Source organism: Camellia sinensis, chromosome 6 (assembly GCF_055761805.1).
Source record: "Camellia sinensis isolate YWXY chromosome 6, ASM5576180v1, whole genome shotgun sequence".
In the NCBI taxonomy this organism is placed as follows: domain Eukaryota; kingdom Viridiplantae; phylum Streptophyta; class Magnoliopsida; order Ericales; family Theaceae; genus Camellia; species Camellia sinensis.
In genome coordinates, this window is record NC_138966.1 from 107,761,110 (window position 1) to 107,779,465 (window position 18,356).

The following is an 18,356-nucleotide window of genomic DNA, read 5'->3' on the forward strand; positions in this document are numbered from 1 at the left end:
CAAAGTCCCTATAGTCCAAACAGGTTTATTCCCCGTAGTCCGTGGCCCTAAAGCCATGTTATTTGGACTGATTAGATAAGGGGAATTGTAATCATAGGATACATAGTCCGTGGACTATTTGGTTGAAAATGACGTGTATCTCATATTTGTTTTCTCATAGGATTAAATGTTTGGAAATGACTATCATATTAAATCCAATGTTTGATTGAAATATTATGAAGAATGATAAATACCTATTAGGGATGGTCACGGGATGGGTTTGCTATTTCCCACCCCCGCTCCTGTCAACAAACTCCACCCTCGCCTCCGCCCCACCCCCACTACGGTTGGAATTTTTCAACCCCACCCCTGCAGATACCCGAGGATATCCAACCACATTTCAAATAGTCAAAAAAATTAAGAAATATTTAAATTCTTAACACACTAAATATTTTTTTTAATATTTTCATTATATAAACAGTGAGTCTTTTAAGATTATTATTTATTTATATTTAAACAAAATCATAGACTTTTAATATTATTTTCTTATAGCTAATTATATTATATAATATTAATTATATCGGGTCGGCTACTATATCGAGCCGAGCTTGGATGGGAGAAGCAATACCCGCCCCCATGCCCACATAAGTGTCGGTGCTGGTAAAATTTGCCCCATTAGGGTGGGTAAGTGCGGGCCCCCATTGATCGGATTAAAATGGCCATTCCTAATACCTATGAAGCACAAGTACTCAAAAAATGTTGTCGTACAAGTACCAAGTGCATGTATGTGTACAGGCACGGGTGCACACATACTGGGTACAGCAAAAACATACCGGGTAGGTTTTATACAACTTGTATACATTCAGTAGGCTATGGGTACGCGATGGGTACTCCATGGATACGTGGTTGAATACTCCGGGGTCAAAACCAAATTTTCAGATTTTTTTAGGGGCACAAGAGCAATTATTGTTTGCTCATTTTGAAAAATTAAATAAATATCGAATATTTAGTAATAATAAAAAAACATAAAAAAACATATTATATCTATTATTTTGAAGAAACCTTCAATCATTCGAAGAACCAGAGTTAGCTGACTTCCTATTGAAGAACATAGTTCATCGAATTTGCTCTCCATCGAAGACGACATTGAAGCTTGATATTCTGGTGAGTTCATCTTCTTCTTTTTCTTTCTCTTTTTTATTCCCTTATTCTTTTCTTCTTATTTTTCCTTCTTATTCTTCTTCGATTTTTTTAAAAGATTTTGTCCTCTTTCTTTGATTCTTTTTTTTTCATTTTTTTTTTTTCATATTCTCTTGTGAGTTTTTCAAATCCCCTTTTCTCTCTTTTTATTTTGGATATTTTTTTTTACATTCATCTTCCTCTTTCTTCTTCTTTTTTCTTTTTCAGATTTTTTTTTTTAATATTAGGTGAAGGTGATAGTGGAGGTGGGAGGCGTTGGTGAATGTAGTAGGTGAAGTGGGGTGTGTAATGGAGTAGTGGAGTTAGGTTAGTGGGTTAGGTTTAGTGTACATTAACAGCCCCCCTCAAACTCAAGGAGGATAGGAACTAACCAACTTGAGTTTGAAGAGAGTAACAAAACAGAAAAGTAAACTGATAAATAAAAAACAAAACAGGATAGGAGACACGGTATGGTCGTGTCGGACCGTTGTAGCAGACAGTTTACGGGGTCATGTCGGACCGTTGAAGCAGACACTGTGTGGTCGTGTCAGATGTAGAAGACAGTTTACGGGGTCATGTCGGACCGTTGTAACAGGACAGTTTACGGGGTCATGTCGGACCGTTGGAGAAGACAGTTTATGGGGTCATGTCGGACCGTTGTAGAAGACAGTTTACGGGGTCATGTCGGACCGATGTAGCAGGACAGTTTACGGGGTCATGTCGGACCGTTGTAGAAGACACTGTGTGGTCGTGTCAGACCGATGTAGAAGACAGTTTATGGGGTCATGTCGGACCGTTGTAAAAGCTGTGGTGGTGCACCGAGGAGGCGACTTAGGGAGTGCGCCATGAGCGACTTATACATGATACTGGTATAACCCCCCCTCAAACTCAAATAGGTGTGAAGATAGAAACTTATTTGAGGTTGAAACAAAGGGATTGATAAAGCTGACCGGTGTAAAAGACACTGTATGAGTGTGTATATAGGCTGCCCAAAAAATATACATGGATGTAGATATCGAGCCCTCAAAAGTCGTGCCCTCAAAAGGTGTGCCCGCACCCTCAAAAGGCGTGCCATCAAAAGGCGTGCCCGAGTCATGAAAAGGTGTGCCATGAAAAGGCGTGCCAAGTTGTCGGTGTCAAAAGGCGCGCGATGCGCGTGGCTGCCTCGGCTATTTAACCAAGACGGAGCTGAGGCCGAGGCAGAGGCTGAGACAAGAAACTGAGAGAAACCTCTGAAAAAATTCTTCGTTTTGCTGAGAAAGAGAGGTTTGGCTGAGAAGAAACTCTGTAACACTCTCTATAACACTCTGTTGCCCAGAAAAAAATGGCCTCGTCCTCGTCTTCCCGTGGACTGCTCACCCTCTTTCCCGACCTCAACGAGTCAACAAGAGAGAGAACTGGTGCGGTGGCACTGGAAACTCAACCAAGCGCCCCGGAGTTTGCTCCGTTGAACTTTCCGATGCGGTCTGTGGAGCAAAGAATGGCAGTGCAGTCAGATGTGGAGGCCAACCAGTATACTTTGAAGGCATGTGTGGAAAGCATGACGGCGGTCACAAATTTGTCGAACCGGCTGCAGAGTAGGACAAATGAGGTGCAGCATGTAAACTCCCAGCTGGCTCTGCTCCAACGCATGTATAAGGATGCGCGAGCAGAGATAAGCATGCTAAGGGCGGAAAACAAGGAGCTGAAGCGGAAGGCCACCGTGATGTTCCGATTTGGAGGTCCACCAGATGCGGGAGTGGAGGAGCAGGGAGGAGGCAACTGGCTTGGCGGCACGGGAAAGACGGAGGCAACACCGTCAAGGACTGCCCAGGACGGAGGCAAGAAGAAGAGGCCTGCAGCAGAGTAGAGAAGCAAAATCCCGCTTGTGGATGTGGTTGTTTGGTTGTGTGAAATAATTTTTTTTTTTTTTTTTGTTTTTTTTTTGTTTTTTTTTTTTTTTTTTTTTTTTTTAGAGTGTAAAATGGTGATCGGGGTGAGCCCTGACATGAATAAAAGGAAATGAGTTTGTGCAGTTCGTCTTCTTCTTCTGTTTGTTTTTTTTTTTTTTTTTTTTTTTGTTTTTTTTTTTTGTTTTTTTTTTTAACAAATAAATAAAGAAAAATAAAGAAAAAGAAAAATTGGGAATCAAAACGGAGGAGAGAGGGGACCAGGCACATGGGTGGCTTGGTGTAAAGGAAATAAAAGAAGAAAAAAATAAAGAAGGTGAGTGGGTGTGGACGGCCGTGAGGAGAGATAAAGTAAAAAGAAAAAAATGAGAATCAGGAGAGGGGTGCAGAGTGATGCCGTTGATTCCATCAAATAAAAGAGGGAATGGGTCTCACTGTTAATAAAGCTGGCGATGTTACTGTCGGCCATGTGAGGAGCACTTTAATATGTCAGGCAAATTTGGGCCCTCCTGAAGTTGCTTATCATGAGGAAGGTAATTTCGAAAGTTCATATTCAGATTGTTTTCATCATTATTGGTGTGAAGAGAGGAGTCGTCATCATCGTGCTGCGGCTGTGGCATGAGGTGCTGCGGCTGTGGCATGACTTGCACCGAGACTCTGAGAGGAGAAGAACATCCCCACAACCGGCACAAGACTTCTGATAGCCGCCAATGGAACTGCCATCTGATTGTATTATGAAATGGTAACGCTGCGCGCACACTGGATTACCACTCCAACCGACGACTCGGCACTGATCGCAGTATACGGATCTAGATCTGGCCACGTCCTCCTCCACGACGTCGAGGCACACCACCGCCGGCGAAGTCTCGTCGGCTAGATCACCGACTCGGAACAGGATCTGCCACGTCAGCAGGTGGGGAAAGAGAGAGGACGGTGGCGGAAGGGTCGAGGCACACCACCGCCGGCGAAGTCTCGTCGGCTAGATCACCGACTCGGAACAGGATCTGCCACGTCAGCAGGTGGGGAAAGAGAGAGAGAGGAATTTGAAGGTATGTATGGAAAATTCCAGCGGGCAGCAAAGGCAAAGTTGCCGGCCGGCTGCCCGCCGGTGATAAAGAAATACAGGCTTAAATCTTATCTCTGCTCTGATACCATGTTAAAATTAATGTATATTATTAATTGATGTTTTTATATTGTGTAGATTACAAGGATTTATATAGGAGAGGATTGAGAGTAGGTGAAGGTGATAGTGGAGGTGGGAGGCGTTGGTGAATGTAGTAGGTGAAGTGGGGTGTGTAATGGAGTAGTGGAGTTAGGTTAGTGGGTTAGGTTTAGTGTACATTAACATTCCCAATTCATTTTAGATTTTTAGTGATCTAATTTTTTTATTTTTTATTTTTACATTTTTTCCCACAATAGCTGGAATTTGATGCAAGCTACAGCGTTATTCCTCTTTAATCATCTTAAAAAACAATTAGGTAATCACCCGCTCTATGTCCTTTTTTCTTAGTGTTATAGTCTTATATTAAAATAAAAGATAAAAAAATTTAATTACTTTCATCATAGAGTATTGATATTTTAAATTGTTATTTGAATATTTGGAAATCATATATATCATATATACTTTAATTGTTGAAGGATGATTTATTTTTTGGTTTTGTAATTTCTCTTTTTAATTATGATATTAAACTTTAATTTGTATGTTAGATGTTTAGCGATAAATTTAAAAAAAAAAAAAATTTAACGTACCTCAGCCGTATCCCGTATCATACCCATTCTCATATCTGCACCCGTGCTTCCTAGATAAATACTTAAAAGACTATTTTGTCCTTTTCAATTATTTAATAAGTAATAACAACATTAAACCTATCTTTAATATTTTAATTCTTTTTGGCTAGATTAAATAAAAATTATTTTATTATTTTTTATTAAAAAATAAATTTATTTTAAAAAAATTAAAAAAAAAATATCAATAAAAATTTATGTTATTTTTAAAAATAAAATTTAAATAAATTTATTTAAAAAATAATAATAATAAAATAATGAAATTAAACAAAAATCAATAAAATTTTAAACATTGAAATTAAATATATTATCAACAAAATTTTAAAATAAAACATCTATAAAAAAATTATTTAAAAAAAATCAATAAATAACACATCAATAAAAATTAAATAAAATAATTTTATTTTTAAATCGAGACATTTAAATTTTATTTAATATTATTAAGTATAATACATAATTAAATCAAATAATTGGATGGCAAATATGTAATTTTACCATTTAACCCCATAATGTAATTATGAGTGATCTTATTAGCACCCTATCAATTATTTTGGATCATCTATTTATTTGGACCCCCACTTATAAATTCTAAAACTCTTTAAAATTTCATTCCTCCTCCCAAATAATATCAAAATTATCCATTTGAAAACATTACACCCATTCAAAATTATCCAAAAAAACCTATCTCCCAAAACCCTAAAAAACCCACTACAGTGGAACCTTCAAAAATCGGTGGAAGAAAATTTGTTCACCACTTGTGGCCACTTGTCATAGTGATTAAGAAGTTTTTTCTCTACTTGATCATGAGTTTTGTCAATCTAATTGATTTTTTTTTTGTTTGTCTATTACCTCTTTTCACACAAATTCACTCTCATACTTCTCTGGTTAGTTCTCTGTCACTCATCCATGACCTCATTGTGCTGGTAAGTATTGTTCTTCTCCTTGGGGTCTTTTCTAGCATTGTCAACTTAAAGTTTTATACTTCTATTAGATGATTCCTACTTCATTTCTACATATTTATTCACGGCCTTGCGGTTATCTATTCCCAAACAAATATGCAATGTTCTGTTATCTGTTCTTGAACAAATGAACAATGTTCGAGCATGTGTTTTTTACTTTTGGTCATATGTTCAGGAATTCAGTCTTTAAAAAATGACGAACAGTTTTCATTATTTTTATCATGTTTTTCAAGAAATTTATTCTTACAAAACCAATCTTCTTTGAGTTAAGAACATCATCAAAATTATGAACCTCCTCTAAGCTTATATTATTGTATTCCTCTCGTCTCATAGAGTTGCGATTGTCGGAAAAAATTTATATTTATTGTCATTACCGGAGAAGTGTATGTAATTGAAAGGTTGCCACGGTTGCCACCGGAATATTGCTGCCAAAGGGTTTTCAAAGTTTTAAGAGTGGATGGGTTTTGAAGATGATATTTGAGGAAAATGAATGGGTGGTGATAGATGTGGGTACTCTCATAAACCCTATCTCATGATGTAATAGGTTTATGGGCTTAATTGTGAGATGCAGTGTTCCAAAATTATTAATGTCCTTTTTAATAATTTCATTTGAGATTATAATTGTAATAAAAAAAGGCCAAAAAGTAGAGAGTCCAAAATAATTGATGAGGAGGTTAATAGCAGCATTCATAATTATCCCACCATTTTTATCCTATCCCTCCCTAAGATACAACAATCCAACATATGTAAAATTAATAATTTAACCAAATTCTTACTCGGACCTACCAATATGCTCCATGATTCCATGGACATAGAGTCAAATCCCTTCTCTAATCTCTCCAAATGTATTAGGGATAGATCTTTCGATTGGATTTTGAGTCATCTTCTCTAATCTCTCCAAATGTATTAGGTATAGATCTTTCGATTGGATTTTGAGTCATCTAGTTCTCTATTTGGAAGTTATATAACCTATGAGCTCCTATATTTTTTAAGGGTTAATTACGTATTTTGATTTAAACCAAAAATATAAAGGACAATAAGGGAAGGGTAGGTAAAAATGGTGGCTGAAAAATAAAAAAAAAAATCGTGATTATGTGAAAATGACATTTGCATTAATAAAAAAATATGGTCGAAATTTATTATTTCAACACTAAGTCTCTATTTGTTTCGATGTAAAATAGTTTATACTAGAAAATATTTTTCATTAAATTGATTTTGTACCCAAAAAAAATTCTTTTTATTTTTTGGTGTTTAGTTGACATTTTGAAACACAAAAATGGGCGAATTATATTAATAGTTCCAATAGTTTGAGACTTGTGTCACTTTGATCTATAATTTTTCAATTATGATATATTTGATCATAAATTTTGAATTTTGTTTCAACTATGGACAATTGAAGACATTGTTGTTCCATTTGAAGAACAAAATTGTCATACAACTTATTTTGTATTGGTTAACTTATATGTTGTTTGAAATATAATGACATTTTTTTTAATGAATAATGTTAAAACTTTTTTTGTTATAAAGTTTTGTTTGGTTTAGTTTTTAGAATATATTTTCATAATTTTTTTTTAAAAACAAAAAATTAAATTGGTGAAAAAAATTAAAAACATATAAATTTTATATAATTTTATATTTTGGGAGGGTAGAAATAATTTTTTAAAATAAATGTTTTTGATATTTATTTTTGTTAATTAGTTTTTATTTTTTAAAAGTTAAACATGGCGACAAATTTGATGTTATTATTAAACTAATCCATTAAATCAAAAGATTCAAAGCTAAACACATTTCATATATCAAATATATTGATTATACATTAAAAGCCTAATAACCATCTATTACATGATAACCATTCAAAAATGTTTGTTAACAACAAATACTATTACATGATAATTATTCAGAAATATCAATAAAAACAACCGCCCATTACATGATTATCATCCAAACACATACTATAAATTAATTTGAAAAAAAGATAAAAATGTAAAAAATTTATCATTTTTATATAATTTTATCTTTGGTGGCTATAAATAATTTTTTAAAAATTTAAAAATATTTTTTTGACATTTATTTTTGTCAAACTAATTTATATTTTATAAAATTGACGACTTTACCTTTGAAATGGAGCAACAATGTCTTCTATTGTCTTTATTTGAAATGAGATTCAAAATTTATGATCAAATATATCACAATTAAAAAGTCAGAGATCAAAATAACACAAACTCTAAATTACAAAGACCGTTAGTGTAATTTGTCCCACAAAAATTATATTATATGCGTTGCATAGAAACCAATGAAGAGCTATAGTTTTACATTTGAAAATATCAACGTGCTGGGCTGGGTTGAAAATAAATTTTATAAAAATCAACTTGTGAATTTTTTAACAGAGACTATGACAAAAAATAATTTTCTTAATTATTTTTACTTATTTTTTGTTCAACCAAAAAACAAAAATTACTTATTCTCAAAATAAATGGAAACTAAAACATGCCAGTTTATAAGTTTAACATTACTATTTTGATCCCCATCTAAAAGAATATATAAATATTGAATTTTTAGAATTTTTTTTTAATTTTTAGTGAAATTTTTAATATTTTAAGTAATTTTTTTATTTTATTTTTTGACGTATCTAATCTAAATACACCTAAGAAGTAAAATATTTGTGAATGAATATAAAAATAATAATAATGTATTGACTTTTTGTATTTTGTATTTTTTAAATAAATATTTACTTTTTAAATGTAAATAAATTGAGTAGACTTAAAAAGTTTAAAAAAAAAAATTACTTCAGATATTTTAAAAAGTTTAATAAAAAAACACAAAAGCTTAAAAAATATTTTTGACACCCGCCACAAATCAATTTTTTATAATTCTAAGGCAATAGTATTCTAATAGGATAATGATTTGTCCCCCTAATTTTTTCCCCCCAAATCCTCCGAAATCACAGAGGCGAGCGAGCGAGCGAGAGAGAGAGAGAGAGAGAGAGGGGAAGAAGAGGGTTGCGAGCCTCGCCGCCAGCTCGTCGCAGTCGCAGCAGCAGCAGCAGCTCCAGCTCCGACCGCCGTCTCCGTCTCCGGCCCCGCCTCCGCCTCCTCCTCCCCCTGTGGTTAGGCCCCCCTCCAGTCCTCCTCCTCCTCCTCCTTCCTCCTTCCCCCTTCCCCTCCTCCTCCTCTTCTCCTTCTTTCTCTTTCTTCTTATTTCTACTTTTGAAAAAAAAAGAGAGGCAAAAACGACGTCATTTTTGCCTTTAGAGGGATTCGGAGGGGCCATTTTCGAGCGACGTAGCATTATCCTATTCTAATATTTCATATCGTGAGTACAATAGCAATTTTTTAAAATATATTGGGTACGTTTGGTTTGTATTTTGAGATAAATTTTTAAAATAAAAATTTGAGAAAAGAGTTTAGAAATTTTTTTGGTTTGTTTGGTTTTATATTTTGAAAATAGTTTTTGAGTTTGGAATTTTGGGATGATTTGATATTTTGTTGTAGTTAAGTAGATGTGTGTAAAAGAAAAAAGTGATTTTGAAAATTTTTTTCAAAAATTTTGAACCAAATAAAATTAAATTTTTTTTTTTCAAAAATTGTGGGCTTATTTAGTTTGCCTTTGGGAGAGTTATTTTTGAATTTTTTTTTTCAATTTTTTTTTGGGTTTGTGGTTTTTCTAAAAAAATTTCCAAAATTACTATTTCTCTTACATATCAAGCTATCACTTTTTTTCTCTCATCTCTCATTCTGAATCACTTTTCCCTTACACACATCTACTCCATTATAATAAAACAACAAATCATTATAAACTCCCAAATTTCAAAACTACTTTTAAAATATACAATCAAACAACCCAAAAAAATTTCTAAACTCTTTCCCCAATTTTTTTCTTCTAAAAATCACTCTCTCAAAGTGGGTAAAAAAAAAAAAAAAAGAAGTTGTTATTTTAGTAGGTTTTTTTAGTTTTTGATTATTTTAGGAGGTTAAAATTTTTATATTTGGGAAGATAGTTAAATTTTTTTGTAGTTAGATGTGACGTTTGTGAGCGAAAAAGTGAAATGATTATGAATTTGATGTGGCATTTTGTCTGAATTTGTTTTTTTTTTTTTTAACCAATTTTGTCTTTTAGGTGATTTTTAGCCCCCCAAAAGAAAAAAAACACACACACACTTCCCAAACACCACTAAAAGCAAACCAAACACACTTCTGTATCTTCGTATACAAACCAAACAAGCCCTACTCTACATATCTGTATATTTGTTCATGTTATTTTTTTATACAATGTTACTTATCTATGTCACTTATCTGTTTACTTAATCTACTTATCTTTTATTATCATTACTAACACAAACTAAGATCAACTGTCACCTCTAGTCATGGTTATCACGGTCCCACGATTCTAGTAAGGGTAAACGATTTAGATTACATTAAGATCTTAAATACAGTAAGAACTTACTGTGATTATGATTCTAATCATAAAATTGTGTAGAATCACACTACGATCCCGATTCTATTACAATCCAAATCCTACTAATTTTTTTTTATGTGTATGTATATGTGTATATTTATATAAGAAATTTGATATAAACTCTTTTTCCAAACATTTCTTCTAATTTATGTTAGCATAAAAGATAAATAATATTAAATTTATCATTTTTCTTTAATAATTTTAAAATTATTGAAGATACATTATCATTGTGAATAATTTTTTCGTTTTATTTTATATTGAAAGTAAAATCTTATGATTCTCAATTTAATTTTACAATTCGATCCACAAATTTCTTCCAACGATGGTGTCTAAAATCCCAATTTTAACAACGTTAACTCCAGTGACGTCTTCTTGTTCTGAAGCTAGATTGGAGAATTCTGGTTCTTGGAGAGTATGGTAAAGTTGCTTAAGAAGCCTTTCAACAGGTGATAGAACACGTTGAAAAGTGTATTTTTTGTATTTTTACGAAAAGATGTGTAAAAAAGTAGATGAGTGATGTGATAAGAAAAAAGATAAAAAAATAAAAAAATGAATTATGCCTCCGTTTGGGAAGTGGGTTGACTTTTTGGCTTTTTTGGCTATTTTAGCCTGGACTAAAAAGTTTGGTTTGGGAAGGGCTTTTTGACTTTTTGACTTTTTAAACTTTTTTTGTGAGAGAATAATGTAATGATTATGAATTGAATGTAATATTTTATTTTTTGTGACTAAAATAACTTATTTTATTTTTTATAACTAAAATAATCAAAAAAACCCCGTTTAACTCTTGCCAAACGGAACGTATATAAGTTATGGCAAACCAAGCCTGAGCACTAACCACTTTCTTCTTGGGATGTGAGAGTTCCGAAAACTTGGTTGGACTAACCCTGCTAAGTACGCGTATTGGATCAGCACAGTTGGAGCCAAATTTTTTTTTTTTTTACGTGATCTACGATCATGGCCATAGGCATAAATAAAAATATATTTTTCAAAAGGTAAATTAAACACACTTCTTAAGATTTATTTAAATTATAAATTATTTTTTATAATTTTAAAAATTACATTATACTCCCTTAAAGTTTATAATTTTATAATAAATAGGTTTTTTTTTATTAATAAATCACCAAGTTAATTAATAATTCGAGTAATTTTATTATGGTGAACAGTTGGAAATTTTATTTTTTTAATTAATTATGTTAAATAAATTTTTTTGACAATAAGGTATTTATAATTTTCCAAATCACATGAGGCAATTCGTATTTTAAGCAAATCTCAGAAGGTGTATTTGTAATTTATCATTTTTAAAACAACAAGGGGTGTTTGGGAAATTAAAAATTATTATTTTTTTTTTGACTAAAATTCACAAAAAAATAAAAGTCTTCGTTTGGGATGTGGGTTGACTGTTTGGTTATTTTAGCCTGGGACTAAAAATCTTACGTTGGGATAGATTTTTTTATTTTTTTGACTTTTGTGAGAAAAATAATGAATTGATTATGGGTTGAATGTGACATTTTGTTCTATTTGACTAAAATAGTCAAATTTGTCTTATATGACTATTTTAACCCAAAGTAATATCCCAAACATAGCCAAAATACATTAAAATAGTCAATAAGACAAAATGTCACATCAATCTTATAATTATTTTATTTTTTTTTTCTCACAAGCATTACATTCAACTATAAAAAAATTCAACTCTCTCTCCAAACACAAGTATTTTAACTTACAAAAATAATCAAAAACTAAAATATTCAACTTTTATAAAATAAATAATTTCATTAATCAGTAATTATCCCGAGCATAAAACAATTATGAAATAATCGTGAAGATACTATTAAGGGGTTGTTTGGGAAGGCACAAAATAACTACACTTATTTAGGTCATATAATCTCTATGTTTTTTTATACATATTTTCGTAAAAAATTAAGAAGTATACTTAAAGCCTTGTTTGGGGACTAAACATTTTAGCAAAAAAAAAAAAAAAACAAAAAATTACTATAAATTATCACATCATTCTTTATATTTTTCTTATACATTTTTTTTATATAAAAAATCAAAAAATTACTAAAATAATTTATTCTCAAACGAGACTTAAATAAACAAACTCCAAACAATCCCTAAATAATAGGTGGCTTACCAACTATTTCATTTATTTAAGCCTCATTTGTCAATTATATATTTTAGGCAAAAAATTAAAAAATTATTATAAATTTTTACATTTAAATTTTTTTTTTTAAAAAAATAGTTGAGATCATTAATTAGTGGTTACACTAATGATGTGGCCCACTACTACAGTGTTGCTTTTCCTTGTTTTTTTTTAAAATGTGTGTCAACTTACTAATAGTGCTTTAGAACGTCACTTATGTATCATTATTTTTTTTTTTTTTATATATGTTTTAATAAAAAATTAGTAAAATAACGTATTCCAAACGAGGCATTAGGTGGAGGAAGGTGTGGGAAGATGAGCATGCAAAGTCCCACCTCATAACACTAGCCGGCCAAACAAAGCCGTAGTGTTTTTTACCATGGAGACAGACAACCAAACCGCCGCAGAGATCGAAGAAACGCCCAACGCCGCCGCTGCAGAGGACGAGTCATCGCCGCTATTACAGAATACAGATAGGTCTAGGTCGGTGGGGACAAAGGTCCCGGAGGTCGAGGTCCACCTCTACCGGCGAGGAAAAGGCCCGATCGACGTATTCAAGTCGGGTTTGGGTGGGTGGGAACAGGACCAGATTGAAGTCCGAGACATCCTCGACAAGTACGGTTTCAAATCGCTCTTCGCCTTCAACACCGAGTCGGGTCGCGGAGTCCCCATCCTGTTCAACCCGAGAAATGGTCGATCTACGCTTTCCTACGCCGATGGATCTGTACTTTCCATGGATGGAGAGCCCAAGGTATATATATATATATATATATAACGTCCTAGCATATATTGGTATACTATTGTATGTGTATACATATACATGACTATATATTGTATAGATGCTTTTGGAAACAAGTTGTGATTTGGATATGAGCGCAATTTTTCAATTTTGTTGTTTAGAAGTTGAAATTTTGGTAGTAATTAATTAGGCCATGATGATATGATTGCCATAGAATTTACTTTTTGAGTGGGAAATGATGGGTCATTGCAAATTTGAGACTAAATGTATGTTTGATAAGTGTTGGTCATGAAACTATTGACACCCATGTCAATATCAGTGAGTGTGTGCATGCACATGATATATACATATGCAAATATATGTTGATTATGATATAAAATGTATATAAAGTGATTTAGTATGTGAATTAAATAGATGTGTGTTAAACTCACTAGTGTCTGATATACCTGTTAAAGCCTATTCTGATGTACCAAAAATATACATATATATATATATATATACACATGTTAACGCAGTGCATGATAGAATTGTTTATATCATTGATTGTAAGGGCATGTTCAACCCTTCATTCAAATCTATATCAAATTTAAATTTTTGGGTAAAAATCACTCAAAAATCTCTGTACTCTTTGACTTAAACTTATAACAAGTTGAGTTTTACTCATTTTTTTACCCAAATCAAGAGAGATTGAAACCTTTAGTAAAAAATTTCAAGACCATTTCGTACTTTCAAATCTCTCTTGCCATTACTGAAACTTTTACTCATATTTATGCTTAGATTTGAGTTTGTTCATTCAAGTGGTTCATCAAACAAAGCTTTTACTCAAATTTTAAGTAAAAATTTGAGTAAGGGCTGTAGATGGCCTAAATTGGTGAGTGTTTCATATTCCAAGAATCCTCTATTAGTGACTCAGTCAACGCTCATTATTCTCATTTATCACATATCCTACTGCTTTATGCTTTAAGGTGGTGCTGATTATGTACAAAGTGGTGTTGGGGTTCACTTATGAACAAATCAAAATGGGTTAGCTTTGGTTATGATCCACAATGGTGTTTGGTTATGACTCAAAGTGGTGTTTGTTTACATGCCAACGTGTTGTTGGTTATGTCTCAAAGTGATAGTTGCATTTTGTATGCACCCAAAAAGGGATGAGTTGTGTAGCACAACCCACAAATATTAGATGTATATAATTTGCTATACTGTTTGAATTAAACAGATCTGTGTTAATTTTACTAGTGTCTTGAAATACATGTTGAAGAAGAAGAAGAACTGAATGACAGAATTATTCGTATACCTTCAATTGTAAAGTGATTAGTTTGATTCACATCCCAAGAATCCTCCATCAATCTATGCTTATTATTCTTTTGTCACTTTATATTGTTTCACCTATCATTGATTGTAAATTGGATGAGAGTGATTCACGTCCCAAGAATCTTCCATCATTCAATGCTCATTATTCTTGCTTATCACATGTTATATTGTTTCACCTATAAATAGCGGTGGTCTTTTTAATTAAAATATGTGATGAATTGGATGTAAGCCGCAGTCTGCCTGAAAATTAGGTGTTGCATTTCATGGTTGGAGTTCAAGTCCTAATTTCAAAGTGAAGGGGAGTTGAGAAAAAATTATGATATAAATCTCGAAAATTGGTCTTAGAAATAGGCGACTTTTTGATAAACTTCATTAGTGGATGACTGGATGTTATAGGGCTTTCTTAGTGTATACTCTCTAAAAGGCAAATTCAAGTATCTAAGCATCTTCAATCTCCTGAATTGTTTGCTAACAAGGGAAGTCCAGGCTTAGCGTTACTCATACTTGTAGTTTACCTATGACTTTCTTTTTTTAGAGAGCTTTATTGACATGTCATCTAGGCTGCATAGGAAAAAGTAATTGGTGTGATGGGTGCAGTTATGGTAACGTTTCTTCCTCATTTCTAATGGAGAGAGAGGGAGTTTTATAATGATGTCTTGACCCTTTTTGCATTATGATGTTTGTGAGGGGTGGTTTTACAATACTCCTTTGTTCCAAACAAACCCTTGAAAGATCCTAGCTTTGGAGCCTGAAATAAGAAAATATTCCGGTCGGGGGTGCCGGAATTAGCACTCCGACGGGCAAGTTAGTCTTTGGATGAGAAGGAATTTTTTTATTTTAGAGAGTTTGAATTGTTAGAGCATACCTTCTTATTTGCTATTACCTTCCTTTTATAGTGATCCTTCCTCAGATATTTTTTCCTGTAGCTTATGATCATTGCCATGTCATGGCCCATCCTCCTACAACACTTTGAGAATGGGACAGCTTGGGCCCACATAAAGTGGACTATCATGTCGATCTTATTTCACTACTTGGCACCAATGCTAATAGGCCATCATCCCGTACTCGGCACCTGCTTCAACCTACTTGGATCCACTTGGCATCGAATTGCTTAAAGCCTATGGGCCCAGGCTGAATTTGGCCCATCAGCGATGGGCTTAGATGCACTTTGTTTGCCGATTAAGTAATACATATATTCGGCTCCCACAATGTCCGATTCAGAACTATTAATGAATAGGAAATTTTTAAAGGATCCCTTGATGATTCACTGTAGTTATCTCAGTTAGAGCAGAAAGACTTGCCAAAATGAATATTGAGATTTGGCACTCAAACAATATAGACATTGTACATTTTTTCCCTCCAAATTCTATCCTCAATTGTCCTCCTGAATTCTTAGTTCTAACTGTAGGGTAGTAGATTTAGAAAGACAGCTGATTGCTTTCTCCACCCCAGGCTTAGTGTTTCTCGTACTTGAAGTTTACCTATGACTTTCTTTGTCCTTTAGAGAGCTTTACTGTTATGTCATCTAAGCTGCATAGGAAAAAGTAATTGGTATGACGGGTGCAGTTATGGTAACATTTCTTCCTCATTCTAATGGAGATAGAGTTTTATAATGATGTCTTGGCCCTTTTTGCATTATGATATCCAATTCAGAACTATTAATGAATAGGAAAATTTTAAAGGATCCCTTGATGATTCACTGTAGTTATCTCAGTTAGAGCAGAAAGACTTGTCCAAATGAATATTGAGATTTGGTACTCAAAACAATATAGATGTGACAAATTTTCTCCAAATTTCTCTCAATTATCCTCCATTAAGAAGCATAGACATGGACATGTTGACATGGAAACTTTAAGAAAATGTATGACATGTCATATATAACAATAAATAATTATTATATGTCATATATATAAATATTTAAGTCAAAGATGATAATTTTTAAAGGTCGAAAGGAGGAGAATAAGTATAAATTTACTTTGTTTTTGTTTATCGTTAAATTTCAGGTTATTTTGTTCAAACTTGTAATGTGTTTTATGTGTGTCTAAGTGTTTGGAAGTGTCCGATTTGTGTCATGTCAGTGTCGGACATGACACGTTACCTTCTTAGAAGTGTCCATGTTTCTTAGGTCTTCCCGAATACTTGGTTCTGACTATAATGTTGTAGATTTACAAAGATTGCTTTCACTTAACAAAGAAAGCTTGGCATTTGTGGTCAGCTCGGCTGCAAGATGTACTGTTTCTCTTCTGTTCTGGGGATAGTTTGTGCTTTATTCAAATTTTGTATGCATGCACAATTAGGGCAGGTCGTCATGTGTAGCTGGTTGAAATCTTATAATCGCATATTGCTGCTGTGACAATAAGGGCGTTTCTCCCTGTGCCATTGTCTTCTACCAAGTTCATGACATTGTGTAGATTATCATTCCAATGCTTTAGTTTTTTGTTGTGTGCTTGGAAATCCATGCACAATGATAGGATATAAGAACAATATGCTGTATTATACATAGTTGGATCAAAATAATTGCATTTTTTCTTTATGTTGTAAGCTTGTGACCATATTTGAATTTTGGTGCATCTTGGATTCTCTGTGTGTGTGTGTTTTTCCCCTTTTAATCTTTTACTCCCTTTAGTTGATATAATCTGTATATTATTGCAGATGTATCCTGTAAACAGTGTGGAGTATAAGGCATCCCTACGTGCTGATATTTCTAAACTTGCATGTCCGCCAACTTTTTTAGTAGCATGAACTGATTTATGTATTTAAAATCTTTGATTTTTTTTTTTTTGAAATAAAAAAAAAAACTTATTCTCCGTTTTTTTTTGTCTTTCCCCGCCTAAATGTTTTTCTCTCAGTGGATTGCAATGGAAACTGTTGCATTGAAGTTTAGGTGCGTTGGTAGCTCTCTTCAATTGATGCATACATAATATACACGTGCTGATGTAGTTGCAGATATATATATTTCTAAGTGGGAAGAGATTTTTTTAAATATCAATACTGCCACAGAGAGCATGATGTGACAATGTTATGTTCTTGTATTGAATACATTTCAATATAGCTTTCTATTCCACAAGTGTGTTTGCATTCTTGTTCAGCAAAATTTGAAGTGCTCTAAACTCCTTGACACTTTTTTTCTCGTATGCACGATACTTGTTTTGTACTTCAGCTTGCTTGTGTGAGTAGCTTATGCTGCATAGATTTAGACACGACTAGTCAATTCTTCATCTCATTTATAATTTTTATGATTTCAGGACTCCTTAATCAAACCTATTACCAAGATCTTGCTAGCAGTAGCAGTTTCAACCTTCATGATAGTATTGGTTATGAAGGAAAGTCCAGAATGGATGAAAAAACTTAACTTGTCTGGTGGTAGATTTCCTCCTTGGATACTTGCTTGTGTGGTTATCGTTTTCACTCGCATGAGGAAGAGAACCAAGGACTTCCTGACAAAACGTGGTTAGAGTGAATAGAGATGCCAAACGCTGATGTTTTTAGTCAAAATTTGCTAGTTTCGTTTAAATGTCCATTCTTGATCACGGTATGGATTCGGGTATGATATCAAATATACCTTCGTTAGTATGTTCGGATTGTTTGGTTGTATTGATGGGGGTGAAAAAATTTCGTGTGCAATTATTGTGCCTATGCTAGCAGCAATTGGAGTTGAAATACTTTCATGTGTATTGTTACTAATCCTTGGAATATGCATTGCATCTCTTAGTCAATAGTTGAAGGAAGACTCAAATTCCACATCTACACAGTAAAGTTTAACCTTGTATTTTATTGCCTTTTAAATTACATTTTTAATGTCATTGGCCAATTAGTTTTAGACTGTCATACATATCTTTTGGGATTAGATGAATAATTTCAATGTAAAAATTGTAATTAATCTGGTAAAGTAAAGAAACAGGTAGATCTAACTGTGAACC

General features: G+C 33.1%; 1 protein-coding gene across 1 annotated transcript; it reads left to right on the forward strand.

The window, feature by feature from the left end:
* Nucleotides 1-12,615: 12,615 nt before the first annotated feature.
* Nucleotides 12,616-18,152, forward strand: LOC114300941 (uncharacterized). The gene is made up of 2 exons (XM_028245819.2): nt 12,616-13,137; nt 17,682-18,152. Exons 1-2 carry the CDS (start codon nt 12,766-12,768, stop codon nt 17,889-17,891), a joined length of 582 nt encoding a protein of 193 aa, XP_028101620.2. The 5' UTR covers nt 12,616-12,765; the 3' UTR covers nt 17,892-18,152.
* The last annotated feature ends 204 nt before the right edge of the window (nt 18,153-18,356 follow it).

Coding starts and splice junctions, on each gene's coding strand:
- LOC114300941 (XM_028245819.2), top strand. CDS start 12,766: ATGGAGACAGACAACCAAACCGCCGCAGAGATCGAAGAAACGCCCAAC. Junction 13,138..17,681: donor CCATGGATGGAGAGCCCAAG/GTATATATATAT, acceptor TTATGATTTCAG/GACTCCTTAATCAAACCTAT.